General features: G+C 33.2%; 1 protein-coding gene across 8 annotated transcripts in view; it reads right to left on the bottom strand.

Annotated features, from left to right (window-relative positions):
* EPHA5 (EPH receptor A5) overlaps positions 1-16417 on the bottom strand; it is a 344576-nt gene that overhangs the window by 72708 nt on the left and 255451 nt on the right. For 5 of the 8 annotated variants that reach the window (XM_019468625.2, XM_019468637.2, XM_019468666.2 and 2 more), the window contains one exon: positions 9096-9201. In XM_019468625.2, coding sequence (XP_019324170.2) covers positions 9096-9201 — 106 coding nt within the window. The remainder of the gene's footprint in view (positions 1-9095; positions 9202-16417) is intronic. The other 3 variants (XM_019468628.2, XM_019468648.2, XM_019468676.2) reach the window with 1 other exon arrangement.

Below are 16417 nucleotides of genomic sequence, written 5' to 3'. Positions count from 1 at the left end.
CTATTGATTTTTCTCTGTAGAGCTGGATATCAGGTTCCTGGGAGAGCCTGTGTGGGCTCTGAGAGATGTAGTAAGATTCCCAGAAACCTAGCAGAGTCCTCTGTCAGAGCATAGTGTCTGCTGGCATGCTAGCATTTTCTCTTTCACATTTTATAGAAATAGAGCTTTTGGGCAAATAGAGCTTCAGACAAAAAGTGTATTTTGCTCTCTTGTATTAGGCTTTTGACCTGCTTTATGCTTCATACTTGATGAAATCTGAGTCTTTAGATTCTTTGCTATAATAATATATTTTTTTTTTTTGCAAATCAATGATATTAACTTATCTCCGTGTCATAGAATTTTTCCTCCAAAATGTTTGCCTCAATATAACTTCCTGAGAGTTGCCGTGATGTTTACGTGTTTGATCTGTGAGAAATCGCAGGTGGGATATTCAATAATGTTGAGCAATTGAACCAGTAACTCTCTTGGGTTCAGTTTCCTAGGACGATTTACTTCCCACAGTGGGCAATTAGTTGTTGCTATGCTCCTCGTCTTTCTGGCACTACTGTGTCCTGATCCCCATTTGTCAGTTATTAATAAATTATGATCTTCTCTCTAATTATCTTTGATTCAGAGCCTTTGAAGAAAAAAGCGTGTAATCATGAGAAAATAGAAGGAATAACAACTCTCAGATATTAAATCAATACACATGCCTGGATTTATTACAGTTTCATAAAGTCACATCTGCTAATTCATAAGCCACTGAGATTTGCTTTTAATGAGAGCTTTCCTAAAATCAGTATTTACATGTGTGATTATAAATATTTGGCTATTTACCATTATTTTAAATTAGGATAGAATGAGACAAAATATTTCCACACAATATTTTTCTTACCAAAACGTACCAAGTTCTGAAACTACATAATTGTAATGATGTTAGAAATGCTAAATATACTAACATATTCATGATACTCATAATCTGAAGAGAATCAGGAGAGAAATCAAACCTGTTGACCTACATTATTATTAATAAAAACTATCGCCACTTGATGCTACCAGGTGTATCATCATTCTGGCATCTGGATGCCCAGATGTCGAATGAATAATATAAGCTAGTGAAGACTTCTTCTTCCTATGTAATACTTCTTTGAAATCACTGCATTTATTTTGTGATAGCACAAAAATTTCAGTAATCAGGAAGAAAGCACATTTATGTGTTAGGTATTCTATTACACTCTTATCAGTGTTGCTAATTATTTTCCAAACTATCAACATTAATAGGAAAAAACGAGACAAAGCACTTCAAATGGAGACTGATGTACGGTTTATCCTTAATTCAATAATTTATGAGGTAGGTTATGTGGAGAGACACAGAAATCTTTATCTTTTATCTTTCACTTACTGAAGAAGAAAGATGTTTACTCAATATACTATAATTTGCAGTTGAAAGTGTTAAATTTCATGATAACTACTGATATATTGTTCTGAGACTTCATTGGAAGGAAAAAGGCTTTGGCTAAGAGAATTAAGGAAGATTTTGTGATAGAAAACGATGCTGAATGTAGATCTTGACATGTGGGTAAGGTTTAAATACTGAGAGATGAAATGCAGCATAAGAAAAAGGCACGGAGCGAGAGCCTCTTTCCACATTTTCAGTTCTTATGCTGTGTATGAGACTGGCCCTGTCTGCAGATTCAGGTGTGAGCTCCTACCGTGCTGGGCCATACAGTGTAACCTCTCCATCCTCTTCCTAGTTAAGGTCTCAAGTGTTATCAATTGACTTAAGTCTGTGGAGCTGGGTTTTGGGTTCCTGTCAGAACCTGTACCATATGGGCTCTGAGAGTGAAAGGCAAGAACTCTAAAGTCAGAGCTGGGGTCAATACAGCGACCATTCCTTCTTCAGTGATCCAATAACTGTCTGGTCTACTGCCATCTCAAGGGCCACTCCTCAGTCTCTTTCACCAGATCTTTCTCTTTCACTCTCAGTGTCAGTGTTGATGGGCTCCATCCAAATAATCTCATTTTGATGAGTGGCTTTAAATATCACATTTGTGCCACAGCACTCTTCAGTCATGTGCCTCCATATTGCATAGCAGACACTATCTTAGTACCTAGATCAATAAGTGTCTGTACTTTGGATTTTTTTTTTTTTTATACATCTCTGGAACGTTTCACCTATATGATCTATAATTCTCTTTTAGAATAAGTCACTTTGAATTTGGCTTCTGTCATATGCAACCAAAGGAGTCTAGGTCAAAAAAAAAAACATAGTGGTAATGCTGGAAGGTATTTTCAGGAATCCCGAACTCCAGCTTCATTCCTCCAATAATGAGATCACTGGGCATTCACTGAGAATCTACACTATAATCTGTTTATTCATGATGAGCACATATCTATCAGAGGAGACATATATAGAATGATGAACTAAAAGTACTTCAGTTGGGAAAAAAAACAGTTTTGAGGAAACACAGAGGCAAAATTAATCAGTTTTCACAAAATGAGGAATGGTCATAAAGTTGGTGATATTTAATGTGTTGATTCTAGAATAAATAACTTATCTGTACAATTTTCCAGTGAAGGACTGGTGAATAATTCATTAAAATCCAATATATTATTTATTTACCTTAGTGTCAAGAAATCACTGGCATTAATTTCTAAAAGGTGTTTTATTTATATTACTGACCAGTTTAGGGGCACTTGGGTGGCTCATTCAGTTAAGCTTCCTACTCTTGATTTAGGCTCAGGTCATGATCTCATGGTATGTGAGTTCAAGTCCCAGGTTGGTTTCTGTGCTGACAGGGTGGAACCTACTTGGGATTCTCTCTCTCCCTCTCTCTCTGCCCCTCCCCTGCTCTGTCTGTCTCTCTCTATCTCTCGAGATAAATAAGTAAGTAAATAAGTAAGTAAATAAATAAATAGAATTATATATTGCTGATCAGTGTGGAAAGGTTTTAAATGTTAATTAATACCATTATTTTTGGCAATAGAGAATCAGTGACTTTGTATACAAGAATTCAGAGTTTCACTAAGATCATACAGTTTAAAGCTTTACAAGTCATGGGGGAAGCTGTCTAATGAAGAACTAAGTCCTAAAGTCAGAGCTGCATTCAAGCCCCAGGCCCCCACTAACTAACTGTATATAGTAATTTATATTCTAGACATTTTCTCAGAAGGAAAAAAATAACCCATGGATAAGGATCTCTGCCATCTTGGATCTTTAGACAAAAAATTAACACAAGAAATATACTTTTAGTAATATAATGGCAATTAAGTGTCATGAAGAGTCAAATCAAGGTAAGAGAGATCTGATATGCAGCAGAAGGAATCATGGGCTATGATTTTAGTTAGCTCGATTGAGAGGATGGGATTTTGTAAAGACTTGAAAGCTGGAGGAAGCCACGTGCTTCTCTGGGGCAAGGGAGCTCTAGGCCACAGGAAGAGCCAGTGCAAAAGCCTCAAGCCTGCACCATTTTTACAATGGTCAAGAAACGGAAAGAAGATAATTTTATCAAGCATAAATTGAAGATAGAACTAATACTGAGACATAGTTGTGTGAAATATTACACGTACAACCCTTGGAACAATGCCTAGTAGGTAGTATGTAATTCATGCTAGACCTTATTGTACTTATTATTACCAACATTATTACTGTGTTATTCCATTAGGCAAAGAGGCTTCTCTGAAGGTTTTATAATACTTCATGCCCTTTAAAAATCACTCACTTAGGAAGCTATTACGCTTTGATATCAAAAGTAGGCAGAGCTCTGGCACTTGTCTGAATTAAATTACACTCACAATGCCTGCATATTTTTTCTTTTTATTTTGACTCCAAATAAGTTTGAAGGAAAGTTTCTAAGTCCAGTGGATTTTACCATCAAAACCACTGTTTTTCCTAACCATTGTTTTTCCTAACATAAGAAATGTGACAGGCATGTAATAAGAACTCATTTTTTTTTTTTTTTTAGTTAATGAATCAGATCACCATTGTGGTAGAAAGAAAAAAAAGTTACCATTTAGGAGGATTCTAATTTAAACCCTCTTTTTTATCCATAGCTGTTGTAATTCTGTTTATGAAATTCTGTCCATTGATCTGACCACGAAATTAAAGTGGAAACACTTTGAGAAAAGAACATTATCTTCTTATTTCACATGCCTGGACTTATCTTGGTGTTTGATGTGCAACAGATGTTCAATAAATGTTTGTAATATATGAATAATATGTCATTTACAACGTGTTATACATTAAGAGATTTGAACCAATTTACAAAAGGCTAAATTTTAATAGTATTTTTAAGTAAAAAAAAAAAAAACAAAAAAACCAAAAACCCCTGAAGCAACATCTTACCTAAATCTACTAGTTTTTTTTTTCCTTGAAATTTCTAACATGGTCTCAGTATCTTAATTTTGATAGGTTAGCCTTCAAGTACACTATCCACTGAAGAATTTTTGCCTCAGAAAACTATGAGACATTTCAAGTCAATTGAGTTCCAATTGTTTAATAAACAAAGAGAGAAATAAGAGTTAGCGGTCATACATGGAGCTACAGGATTTGAACACGAACAGGACAAACAAGGGGAGATCTCTTGCTGAGAAAATAATCATTTTTACAATAAGCCGTGACTCAGACTCGATTTATAATCTCAGGAGCATCATAGTATTAAAGTCATACATTAGTAATCTTAAAATCACACCCAAGGTTAAGCAGCTTGAGGAAATTCTTCTACCTTTTCTTCTGCCCCATAGGTTTTTTATTTTGTTTTCCATTTCTAAAATTGGTAAACAGATTTAACTTCTTTGTACTTACATGCAAAAATAAGTGGAAATGTGTGGGAGTGCATGTATATAATGTTTGTATCTTTGACTCCTGAGCATACATGTGGCATTGATTGAAATAAAAATCAAATCTCTACAATTTTCTTAAAAAATAAATTCATGAGTGTGTAATAAATAAGGGATCAGAAACAAAGTATTAAAATATATTGTTTAAAACCAGGTTGTCTATGTTGACCAAGGTTCAAAGAAGAAATAGTTTTTCTACACTGAAAGATGTTTTCCTTTATATGTTCAGTACCAGTAGGTCCTGTTAATTTAAGCTTTATATCAGGTTAAGAAGTATCCAGTAATCAAGAATTAGGCCTCAAGCTTGAAATGGAGACGGTGGAAAAAAAGTAACTTAATATAATCAAGATCATCTTTAAAGGAAAGGAAAATAGAAGAAGGACACTGTAAAAGACTTTCTCAAACATGTAACTGGAAGTGTGGAGATGACAATCAGTGATGAAAAGTTTGTTCATTAAATAATTTATATCTATAAAGTAGTATATATAAGGGGAAAAACTCAATAAACTTAGTATATAATAAGAAAGTTATCAATGTGCATTGTCATTACTGATAAAAGAGAAAGATTAAAAAACAATTACAACATGCTGTGCATATCAGGAGGCTTAATTTATATCCATTCTAGGGTAATTAGCTCATAGTTTGCTAAGGACATGTCAATTGTTTTGTACTGCAATAAAAAATCCATTTAAAATTAATGGTGAAGAAAGTAAAAACGAGAATCTAAACCCTGCAGAAAATGCTCTGTGGAATATTTAGCACCTTTAAACAGGAAGATCACACAAATTCTAAGATTGATAGAATCCTAAGGTGTTATAATTCTTTCTGTTTTTTTAAATGGAACTTTTTCCTTCAAGATGGATATTTGCCTATATTATTTTAAACTCTATCTAAGTAGAAAGACTCCAAGAGGTTTCGGTGTAATCAATTTTAGCCTAAAAAGATTAGAAAGTCTCTATATTTGATTTATGTTTTATCTTTCAATTTATTTTAGAATAAAAAAGATAATTTTTTCTTTGAAGTAGATTAGTCCCATAGTATTCAATATGTTATAATCCTCATTTTTTTTGATCTGGTCTGAATAGAAATACAAATCACCAGTGAATATGTGTCTTCAAGACGTACTTTCTCCAGGGTCCAAACGACATAAATTTCCAATATATATTACATTCAAGTGATATTAATATTTTTTCTATATATAAAAATTAATTCATCTTTATCACCACTGAGGAGTCAAATTATTTGCAATTAAAAGACATTTTACCTAGGAGCAAATATCTGGTTTTTAATATAGTCAAGAGGTTAAAAGTGACAAAAAAAAGTTCAGAGTGAGAGGATAAAGTCATTATATTTTTGTGGATGTTTATCAGTCATATTTTGGCAAAGACAGGAGGGAGAAACATATATAATTCAATGTCTTCAGACCATTCCTAGAACAGTTTTTTTTTCAATAATTTGTCAGTATTCATAAATAATTTCCCACATATTATTAGGTTTTGGCCACATTTCTTCATTTATGTTTTCCTTTATTTGACAAATCTTTATTGAGTTAATTCAGGACACTGGGTACTATGAGATGGATATGGTTTTCTTAGTCCAGACAAAAATTATGAAGCTCATTGTCTTAAATGAGATAGGCAAAGACCTTTAAGAATCATTTAATTTAGCTTTTGAATAAGTATACTTATGTAAAACAACATAAAATAACTTATACATGAAAAATACAAATGGCCAGATATGTTTTTATCATAAGACAAATGCCCCCTTAAATTCAAGAATATCCACTCCAAAAAATGAAGTAATGAAAATTTCATGCAAAAAAATTGCTGGTAAAAAAAATATAAATCTCAGAGTTTGGGGGATAAAATTTGTTTTCCCTTAAGTTGGAAATTCCTAGTCCCTGTATAGTAAGTACCATTAAGAAAAATTTAATATGAATACATGATGCACAAATTCATAAGGTATTGCTATTTTTAAAAAGTAATGTACTTCCACAAGACAATGTATACAAAAAATTATCTTAGCAAGTCACAGATTTAGTTCTGTTAAAAATTAAGCTTTGTATCTTGGGTGTAGCTGTGATTCTAGTACAACTGAGAAATTACACTAAAATTTAATTATTCTCATGCAGCAAACCCAAGTACATATGGAATTTATGTGGTGCGTGTGTGTGCACATGGACACTAGAGCATTGTTATCCTTCAGTTATCAAGTAATGGGTAAATTAAATCTTCTCTCAAACACTTCATCTAATGCTACAGATACATATGTATCTGTATACATATGTATATATGTATACGTGTGTGTGTGTGTGTGTGTGTGTGTGTGTGTGTGTGTGTTGGGGAAGAAAAATTTTTGAGAACAGTGGCTGATTCACATACAAGTAAGCAAGAATCCATAGCTGAATGTCATCAGTAAATTCACATTAACAATACTTAGGTTAAATAAATATACTGTGGCTAAGTATACAATAAGATATATTCTATATATATTTGATTTGTCCTTTAATAAATCCTCAAACATACAGACTTATTGGATTCTAGATCTTGATCTTTCCTTCTGTTTTATTCACTTCCTCTAAGTGTGGACATAACAAATACAACATCTTCTTATAATCCCCACGTCCCTAACTATAACTAACACTTCCGGATTTATTGGAAATGAAGAAGCCAACTCATACCTCAGTCAGAAGTAAAGAAATGATATTACAAACCAGCTCTGCAATTGTATCATAGTTATCTATCCTTTTGAGGTAGAAAAGACTCATATCACGTGGAAGGTTCCTTAACAGTTACCAGACAATTATCTTATTTGACCAAAATCTGAGCAAGTTTTCATGACAACATTTTTATCTCCCAGGAAGCAGGGACATCATCAGAGCATTCTCCCCAGGTGACTTCAGAGAAGAACGAACAGTGGGGTACCAGCCAGCCAGCTTTCTGGTCCAATAGGCTAGCTGTCCTCAAAAGAACACAAACTGCTTCCTACCTAGAAATTCTAAAAGTGCATCACTGCTATTCTCGCATTAAACATAAGTGATGATTTCTATACACATTCTTAAGAAAATTTTGAACATTCTTAAATAAACAGGAACTAGAAGAAAAGGAATTTTCATATACAAAAAGAAAGGATGTTCAAAGGAATATATTCAACAATGTTTTATGAAAATGAATTACTGTAATTTAAGGCTATAGTTATAAATCTTTTCAGAATATAATATGCAGTATATTGAAAAGTGCCCAATTCTGTATATTTATGAGTTGAATATGTGCTGAAGCGTCAAAAGTAAGTAAGTAGAACAGTAACAAAATTAATATGAATATTGATTTCCTGACCTTTTTTTTTTTGGACCTTACATAACAATTTCACATATTTGTGCAAGTCTAAATATTTCCATGAAGACTCTCATCAAGTTATCTGCAATAGTCTACCACCAACACATTTTCAAATGGATGGCACTAATTACTGAATGTCCCTTCTGACAGTGGCCTAGTGAAAAATAGAAACATGTTTGTGGTAGGGATACAGTGCACTCATGCCTTGATTCATTTACTTATTGTTATTTTAAAAATCTTTTTGAAGGTTGATTATGCTCAGCTCAGTGTCAGGAAATACTTTCTACAGAAGTTCTTCTTGGGTCTCTACCTCTTGTTTTTGTTCACAATAAAAAAAGTAGATGTGCAACACACATGTTAATGTATCTATTGATACAATATTCAGTGCAATTCACTGCAAATCCGTACACACTATGATTGATGTAGTCGGGCTGAAATCATCCAGAAGCTGAAAATAAAAGCAGTCATTAAAAAGGGTTGTTTATTTCTCTGTTTTCCAGAGTGTCTGCTTCATATCCATCACCCTGTTAGGAAAGAATCCTGGCTAAGTAGAATTATTAGTATTATTCTTATGTATCTACCAGGCACAGGCATAGGTCTTCCCTAACACTAAAACTGAAATGACTATAAATATTTTTGAGACAAAATGAATCAGATTTAAAAAACTGTATCAGAAAAAAATATGGTTAAAGATAGAATCAATAATACCAAGTTATTAATTATCTTGTGAAGATAGCATACCTGAAAAGGAGAAATTGTGTGCTTAAATGTTAGCCCTCATATGGACAAGGCAATGCTTAAAAATATCTCTTATATTGTGGTTATCTACTGACATATTTGCTTGCCTGATTTGTTTTGGGATGTGCTTAACAGCCAAATGGTCAGATCAAGGTAAAGAAGAGATCAGCTGCAAAAGTTCAAAATCACAGCTTCCTCTCTTACCTTCCACTGAGGAGGAAGCCGATAACCACTGCCAACAAAATGACTCCCACTGTCACAGACACAGCAATTATAGGAATCTGGCTTTGATCGCTGGAGGCTGCAACTGCTGATAGAAGACACAGAAAACGGAGCCCGCGGTTAAAGAGATCATATGCATTCAAATAAGAGCTGCTTAATAGTCGGTAATCGATGCATGGTTTAAACAATTCACCCACACTTGGCCGAGATTTCCCCCTAATATCTCTGCTCAATGGTGTGTAATTGAAAAGACATCTTTAGGAGAAAATATTTACTCTCCAAATGGAAATTTGAAAGAATCACTAAGTCACTGATTATTTCCTTGTCATCATAAAAAATGAATGTAATTGTTTGCATAGTATTTATCTAGGGATCTTAGGTTTGCAAGATAAAATGAAACTTAGTCCTTGATACCAAACCCCTTACTCTAAAAGGAGGTGCTAAGTATCCGAGATTTGACATTTTAGAGTTTGCATGTGGCTGTTTCTAGGAGAAAAATCTTGACACCTCAGACAGGGTTTTTTTCCCATAGACATATGTTGAAGTCCAAAATATTGCGGTTATGGCTTCAGTGAAGTTAATATCATATTCTGAATATAATTTTGAAAATCATAATTTCTAGCAGAATATCATCCGTGAGTATACTTTATATATAGGACTACGTTTTGAAAAATATCAAGACATACACTTAGAACTTTGAGAAGTCTACAGTAAGATTAAATTCATTTACATCATACTTTTTAAATACATGGATTTAGATGAAATATTATATATTTTAACTGTACAATTACCATAATAAAAGGAATACGGACCTGTTAAGATAGTTGTACCTAAATAAGTATGGGGATATTTCTTTCATGCTGATATCTGCACTGTGTTAGAATAAGAACGCTACAGAGCAAAATTAATTTTACTAATGTTCTCAAGAAACCCTCAATAAGATACCTACCATGCTATTGTTTAACAATATCATCACTTTGATTAATTCAGAGTGGCATTAGTTACCCTCTTAACAAATTTTAAGTCGTCAAGAGTAATAACAACTATAATTTCCCTGTTAGAACCCTTTACCAGCTATTGGCCCCATCAATAGTTTTGGACATCCAAACACTTCCCTTTCTATTCTTGTCACCTCTCCCTTGATTCTTTCAAACCAAAATTGACTTACTCTCTGACCACTTCTTGCATTTGATCTACAATTTGATCTTTTAGACCTGTCTTCAGACCTAATATCACTAGTAGCTTGTTCATGTACAAGAAAGACTCTTATTGACAGTCTAAATCTATGTTCTTACCCTCCCTTTTCTTGGGTAATAACAGTTGCAGTTCAATGGTTCTTTACCTTGATTTTCTCCTTTATTCTCTGATATTGAGATCTGTGGTAGGGAATTTAAAACTGCTGAGCAGTATAAATGCGTAGGGCAAATCTACTCCACTATCACTAGTAACCTTCCCCAAGGTTTGCTTTATTAGTCTCTAAACTCAGATTACTTATAGCATTGCTTTTCTCGGTTCTTTAATTTTCTTTTTGGCAAGAGGCAATGTTTCTAGAAAAAATCATGCAGACATGGTCCACACACATTCAATGTTATTTTTATTAGGCTCTAACTGCTCTTCCAATATTTTTTATTCTTTCTTCTTAATTTCCTAATAAAATCATCATAATGAGTCTTCCTTATTTTCTCAAAACACTAATCTATTACGATTTCTCATGTTTCAATAATGTTAAACTGTATAGATTAAAGAACAATCAAGTCTGAACTCTATGGTTAAATAAAACTGGATGGTTATGTAGTTTCCTTTGCTTCACCTAACTCCAATGTTAGAATCCTTCCTATCTCTTCCAAGACCTGGCTCCTTCAAAGGTCTCCCTCCAGGAGATCTTTTATCCAGGAGTCAATTATAGGCTACTTGTCTGCTACCTCCAAGCCTGAACAGATAATTCTTCTTAGTGGAAACAAATCCTTATACCTAAACTTACTGATGTTGGTTCAACTTAAATTTGAAAACAGGTCCAACATTTACTAGGGATATAGGCCAAAGCAAAGTATTTAACTTTATCAAGGCTCATTTCATTAATCTCCAAACAGGAATAATTTTCCTGGATCATTATAATTCCGTTTAGAGATAATATTTAGCACAGTGCTTCTACTATTGACAGCCTTAAATAATTAGTAGATATTATTTTTACACATTGTTATCTTCTGCTTTATTGAATTATTCTTTCTTATTTAACACCTTGATTGTTATCTAGAGCAGTATTGTTATTTTTATTTATGTATTATTTATTATTATCTGATAACCAACATTATTAAATTCCCTCTGCAACTTATCTTCTTCTGCCTTTGAGTTCTATGCATGACATTCTTGCTAAACACAATGAGTGCTCTTCCATTTACTTTACCATGCATCATAAGGTATTTGCCTTTGTTGAACATAAACTTCAACCTTGAGGCTCTGCTTCATCTTGGTTTGTAGAACATCAGATGAGGCCTTTTTCCCCTTTTCTCCCCACACTGAAGCTCTACTTTGTCAGTTCCGTTGGCTCCACATTCTCTCCCTACATCTTCTGCATGAAAAATTCCTGATGAATGCTCCTGATCCTCCATACTTCTCTCCTTACTCTTTAATCTTTTTCTGTCTTTCTCCCTTCCTGCTTCCTTTTCTCTCTACCTTTTATGGGTACTTTTATGCTTTATGACATCAGTTAACTCTAAGCTCATGAGTCCCAAATTTATATTTACAACTCTTACTTTACTTCACTTCAAAGCATGACCCTATTAAAAAAACAAAAACAAAAACTACTTTCCTTTTATTTGGATTCATTTTCATATACAAATAGCATTTTTATACCACATCCACCCCAAGGACATTAACAAAAACACATCAATAAATAAACACCATAAATCAAACCACAAACCAGACTAATTTGATCTCTTTTCTTCTGGTTTCTTTTAACTATCACTGAATTTTTCTTAACTCCTACTTGGCCATTAATTACCAAACATTTTTGTGTTTCTTCTGTTTTTTCCCACAAACTATATTTTTTTGTCCAACACTCACCTATTTGATTCAAATCTACTGGACTATTTATTGTTCACTGGTTTTATAAATGTTTCCTTTGCCTTCTATGTGTTCACATAAATATCCAAAAATATCACTTTGATCATGTTTCTCTGATCAAAAATTTAATAAATGCCTACTACCTATAAAAAAATTCCCAAATTCTCCATCTAGACTTCAAAAGCCCTTTTAAACAAATTCTAACAAATCTTTCTGGTCTCAATGGGCCATTTTGGGAACTCTGAGATACTATTTTGGAGAAAGGGGGCATGATCAATCAGAGGTAGGGATAAAAACAGGGCAATTTCTGGCTAACCAAACTATTAATTTTGAGAAAAAAAAATACTCGTGCTTAGTACTGTCAAATGCTTCATTTTTAACAATTGACAAGATCTAATCTAACAATATATTAAAATATGCACCTAGGTATGGGATATTAGCTTGCAATAAAATATTTTTAATGGCATACTAAAAATTTCAAATGATTAATACATTTTATGAAAATATTTTGTTAATAATGCCAAATCACAAACATTCACATTTACATTTTTTCCTCTACCGTTCACTTAAATCAGATAGTTTTGTATAATAGATAATTAAATCAAGGGTCTATGAGGAAGAATTTCAATAATACATTTTCATTTTTTAAAAAATGTGCAGCTTTGGGGTGCCTGGGTGGCTCAGTCAGTTGAGCATCTGACTTCGGCCCAGGTCATGATCTCATGGTTTATGGGTTCAAGCCCTGTGTCAGACTCTGTGCTGATGCCTCAGGGCCTGGAGCCTGCTTCGGATTCTGTGTCTCCCTCTCTCTCTCTGCCCCTCCCTAGCTCATGCTCGCTCTCTCTCTGTCAAAAAAAAATAAACTTTAAGAAAAAATGTGCAGCTTTTCCTAAGTTCCTTGATGGGCTTTAATTATTTTATTATTTCAAATGTATTAATTATTTTGTGAGCTATTTCTAATAAAACATAATTCATCAAGATTTTATGCTATTTGTTCATTGTTTACCCTGACAGCATCAATTATATCCCCAATATATCAACTAACTTGAAAATATATAGAATTGATAAGGTAATGTCAATGTCTTCATACATTTTCATTCTTTAGCACCAGAGGAAAAAAAATTATAAGCACAGTATGATCCATGATTATTACTTTAATATATCATTAAGTTTTTTAATCTTTAAAGATAACAAATTTCTAGTCACTCACATTTCCTATTTTTTTAATCCGTGATGTATTTTTGGAAGAATAGTTAAGGAATGTTTTGGGAATGCTTAAAAGCAAATTTGGGGCAATGTAACACACTACTATTAAAATAATATTAATTATAGACACTAATATTTTTTAGTAAATAATGTTTATTTTTCAATAACTATATACTTACATTATCCTGGGGAACTTTAAGCTAGTATATACTGAGAAGTCATGTTGCTTATCTCATTTTGTTTCTCATACTCCATATTGTGTAGATATTCTCCACATTTTAGCTATATATTTAGATAGTTAATCATGAATCTGAAAAGATTTGTTAAAGCCATATTATGAGAGTTTTTGAAGGCCCAGCTGAAAATTTGGGGTCTTTCTTCCACAGCTGTAACTATCTATTCATTTTCTTGATTAAGATAATTTGATCAAAGCCATAATTTTTGATATGCAATATGAGCACATACGAATTAATGGGGAAATTTAGAACAACCTGGGTGGGAAATACACATATGAAAAGATGGTGAACATCATTAGCCAACAGGGATTTCAAATTAAAACCATAATGAGATATCACCAGCCACCTGTCCAAAATGCCTAAAAGAAAAATACAGTGATAACAGCAAATGCTGATGAGGATGTGGAGAAACTGATCACTCATACATGGGTGCATTGCTGGTAGGACTGTAAAATAGTACAGCCACCCTGGAAACTCGTTTGGCAGTTTCCCACAAAATTCAAAATTAAACATAAAATTGCCATATGATATAGCAATTGTACTCTTGGGTATTTATCCCAGGTAAATGAAAACTTAGGTTGATGTAAAAACATGTCAATGAATATTCACAGCACCTTACTGGTACTAGCAAAGATTGGTACCAGCCCAGATGTCCTTCAATAGGTGAATTGTTAAACAAATTGTGGCCCACACATACCATAGAATACTACTCAACAACACCAAAAAAGAAGCAAGCAACTTGCATGAATCTCTAGGAAATTATACTGAGTGAAAAAAGTCAATTCTAAACTAAAAGGTTGCATACTGTATGATTCCATTTATGGAACATTTCTGAAATGTCAAAATTTTAGAAATGAATGTTTAGAAATTAGTGGTTGTCAGTGATTAGTTATGGGACAGGAGCTGCTCCCAAAGGCATTTGGTATAGTTATAATAGGTCAACCCGAAGGAACTTTATGGTGTTGGCACTGTGAAGTATCTTGACTATGATGGTAGATATACAAACCTACACAACTGACCAAATTGTATCGAACTTAATGCACACACACACACACACACACACACACACACGCCTACATCATACACACATAAAAAAGGGTACAAGGAAAGTTGAGTAAGATTGGTGGATTGCATCAATGTCAATATCCTGATTGTGATCTTATGCTATAGTTATGCAAAATGTTACCATTGGGAGAAACTGAAAAAATTGTACAAGAGCTCACTCTGTATTATTCCCTACAACTTCATGTGAAACTACACTTATCTTAATAAAAATATAATTTAAAACAGAGAATAACTTTATTTCAGCAATTTGGTTATACAGATTTGAATCAAGTAGGTAAGAAATGGATAAAAGGAAGTAATGAATTGGAGAAAAAATCATAAAAGAAGCATGAGAGTGTGGGTAAATCTTGGTGAGTGGGAGTTAAGAAAGGTTCAGTGATAGTCTCAAAGTTTCAAGAGAATTTATGTTAAAAGAAACCAGATAAAAGAGCTAACTTGATTGGCTGGATAGTTTCATTCATGCTAGGTTTATTTGCTGGTGTGTTTTAACATTGCTGTTGGGAAAAGGAATGATATATGGGGCCAACTTTAAAGATTTATTTGTATGCATAACAAAATTAAAATAGAATGGATACTATGCAGTTATAAGATAGAAACTAAAGCTTGAGAAAGAATAGTTTAAGATTTTCCACCCAAATCCTCATTTTAAATAGTCTTTCTAAAATAAAGATTTTTGCATTCCTGTGTTTATGTTTGCATTTGGTTTTAGGACTATATTAATGACATATGTGATAATATACATGAAAAAGAAAAGCCCATCATAAAAATTTTATGACCTATGTATAATATAAATTAAATATTATAAATTTTAAAAACTAATCAATGAATAACATCATGCATCATTATTATGAATTAAGTATCCAATTAGAAAAGTCTTTTTACAATAAAAACGAATGAAATCATGCCATTTGCAGCAACATGGATGGAACTGGATGGTATTATGCTGAGTGAAATAAGTCAGTCAGAGGACAGATATGTTTTCATTCATATGTGGATCTTGAGAAACTTAACAGAAGACCATGGGGGAAGGGAAGGAGAAAAAATAGTTACAAACAGAGAGGGAGGGAGGCAAACCACAGAGACTCTTAAATACAGAGAACAAACTGAGGGTGGATGCGGGGTGGGGGAGAGGGGAAAATGGGTGATGGGCATTGAGGAGGGCACTTGTTGGGATGAGCACTGGGTGTTGTATGTAAGCCAATTTGACCATAAATTATATTCATAAAAAAAGGAAAAGTCTTTTTAAAGTGTATGTTCAAGATAATGATTTTCAGTTACCTGAATGATAAGATAGTTTTCACTTAGTAATGGTGACTCACTAAAGCCAATATTCTTAACTGTGACCTACCAAATGAAAATACATACACCCACATATTTGACATTTCACACTACTCCTAGTGTTATTTTCTTCATAACAAAACTTTTATTGTCTTCTTCTAATCTTACTTTTAATGCATGCTCTAGGACAAGTAATCAATATTTTGTTTGACATTAAAGAGAAAAACGTTTTATGCTATTTTATTTGAAAAAAAATGGTGCAAGAAGTGTTTTCCAGAAACATTTCTAGATCCTTCACTCAGAGATGCTGCCAGAGATGTTGATTTTTTAAAACAATCAGATTGGTTGCTGAGAGCACTATTTTCTTGCCAAACTTAATACTAACAAATGCTCCCTGTAGAATTTTCATAGAAAGACTAAGCCTGGTAGCATTGTTCAATAAAACAAGTAAAAATA

The sequence above is a fragment of the Panthera pardus genome, unplaced genomic scaffold (assembly GCF_024362965.1).
Source record: "Panthera pardus isolate Hobbes unplaced genomic scaffold, ASM2436296v1 HiC_scaffold_13, whole genome shotgun sequence".
Classification (NCBI taxonomy): Eukaryota; Metazoa; Chordata; class Mammalia; order Carnivora; family Felidae; genus Panthera; species Panthera pardus.
This window is presented reverse-complemented; position numbering and strand designations above follow the sequence as displayed.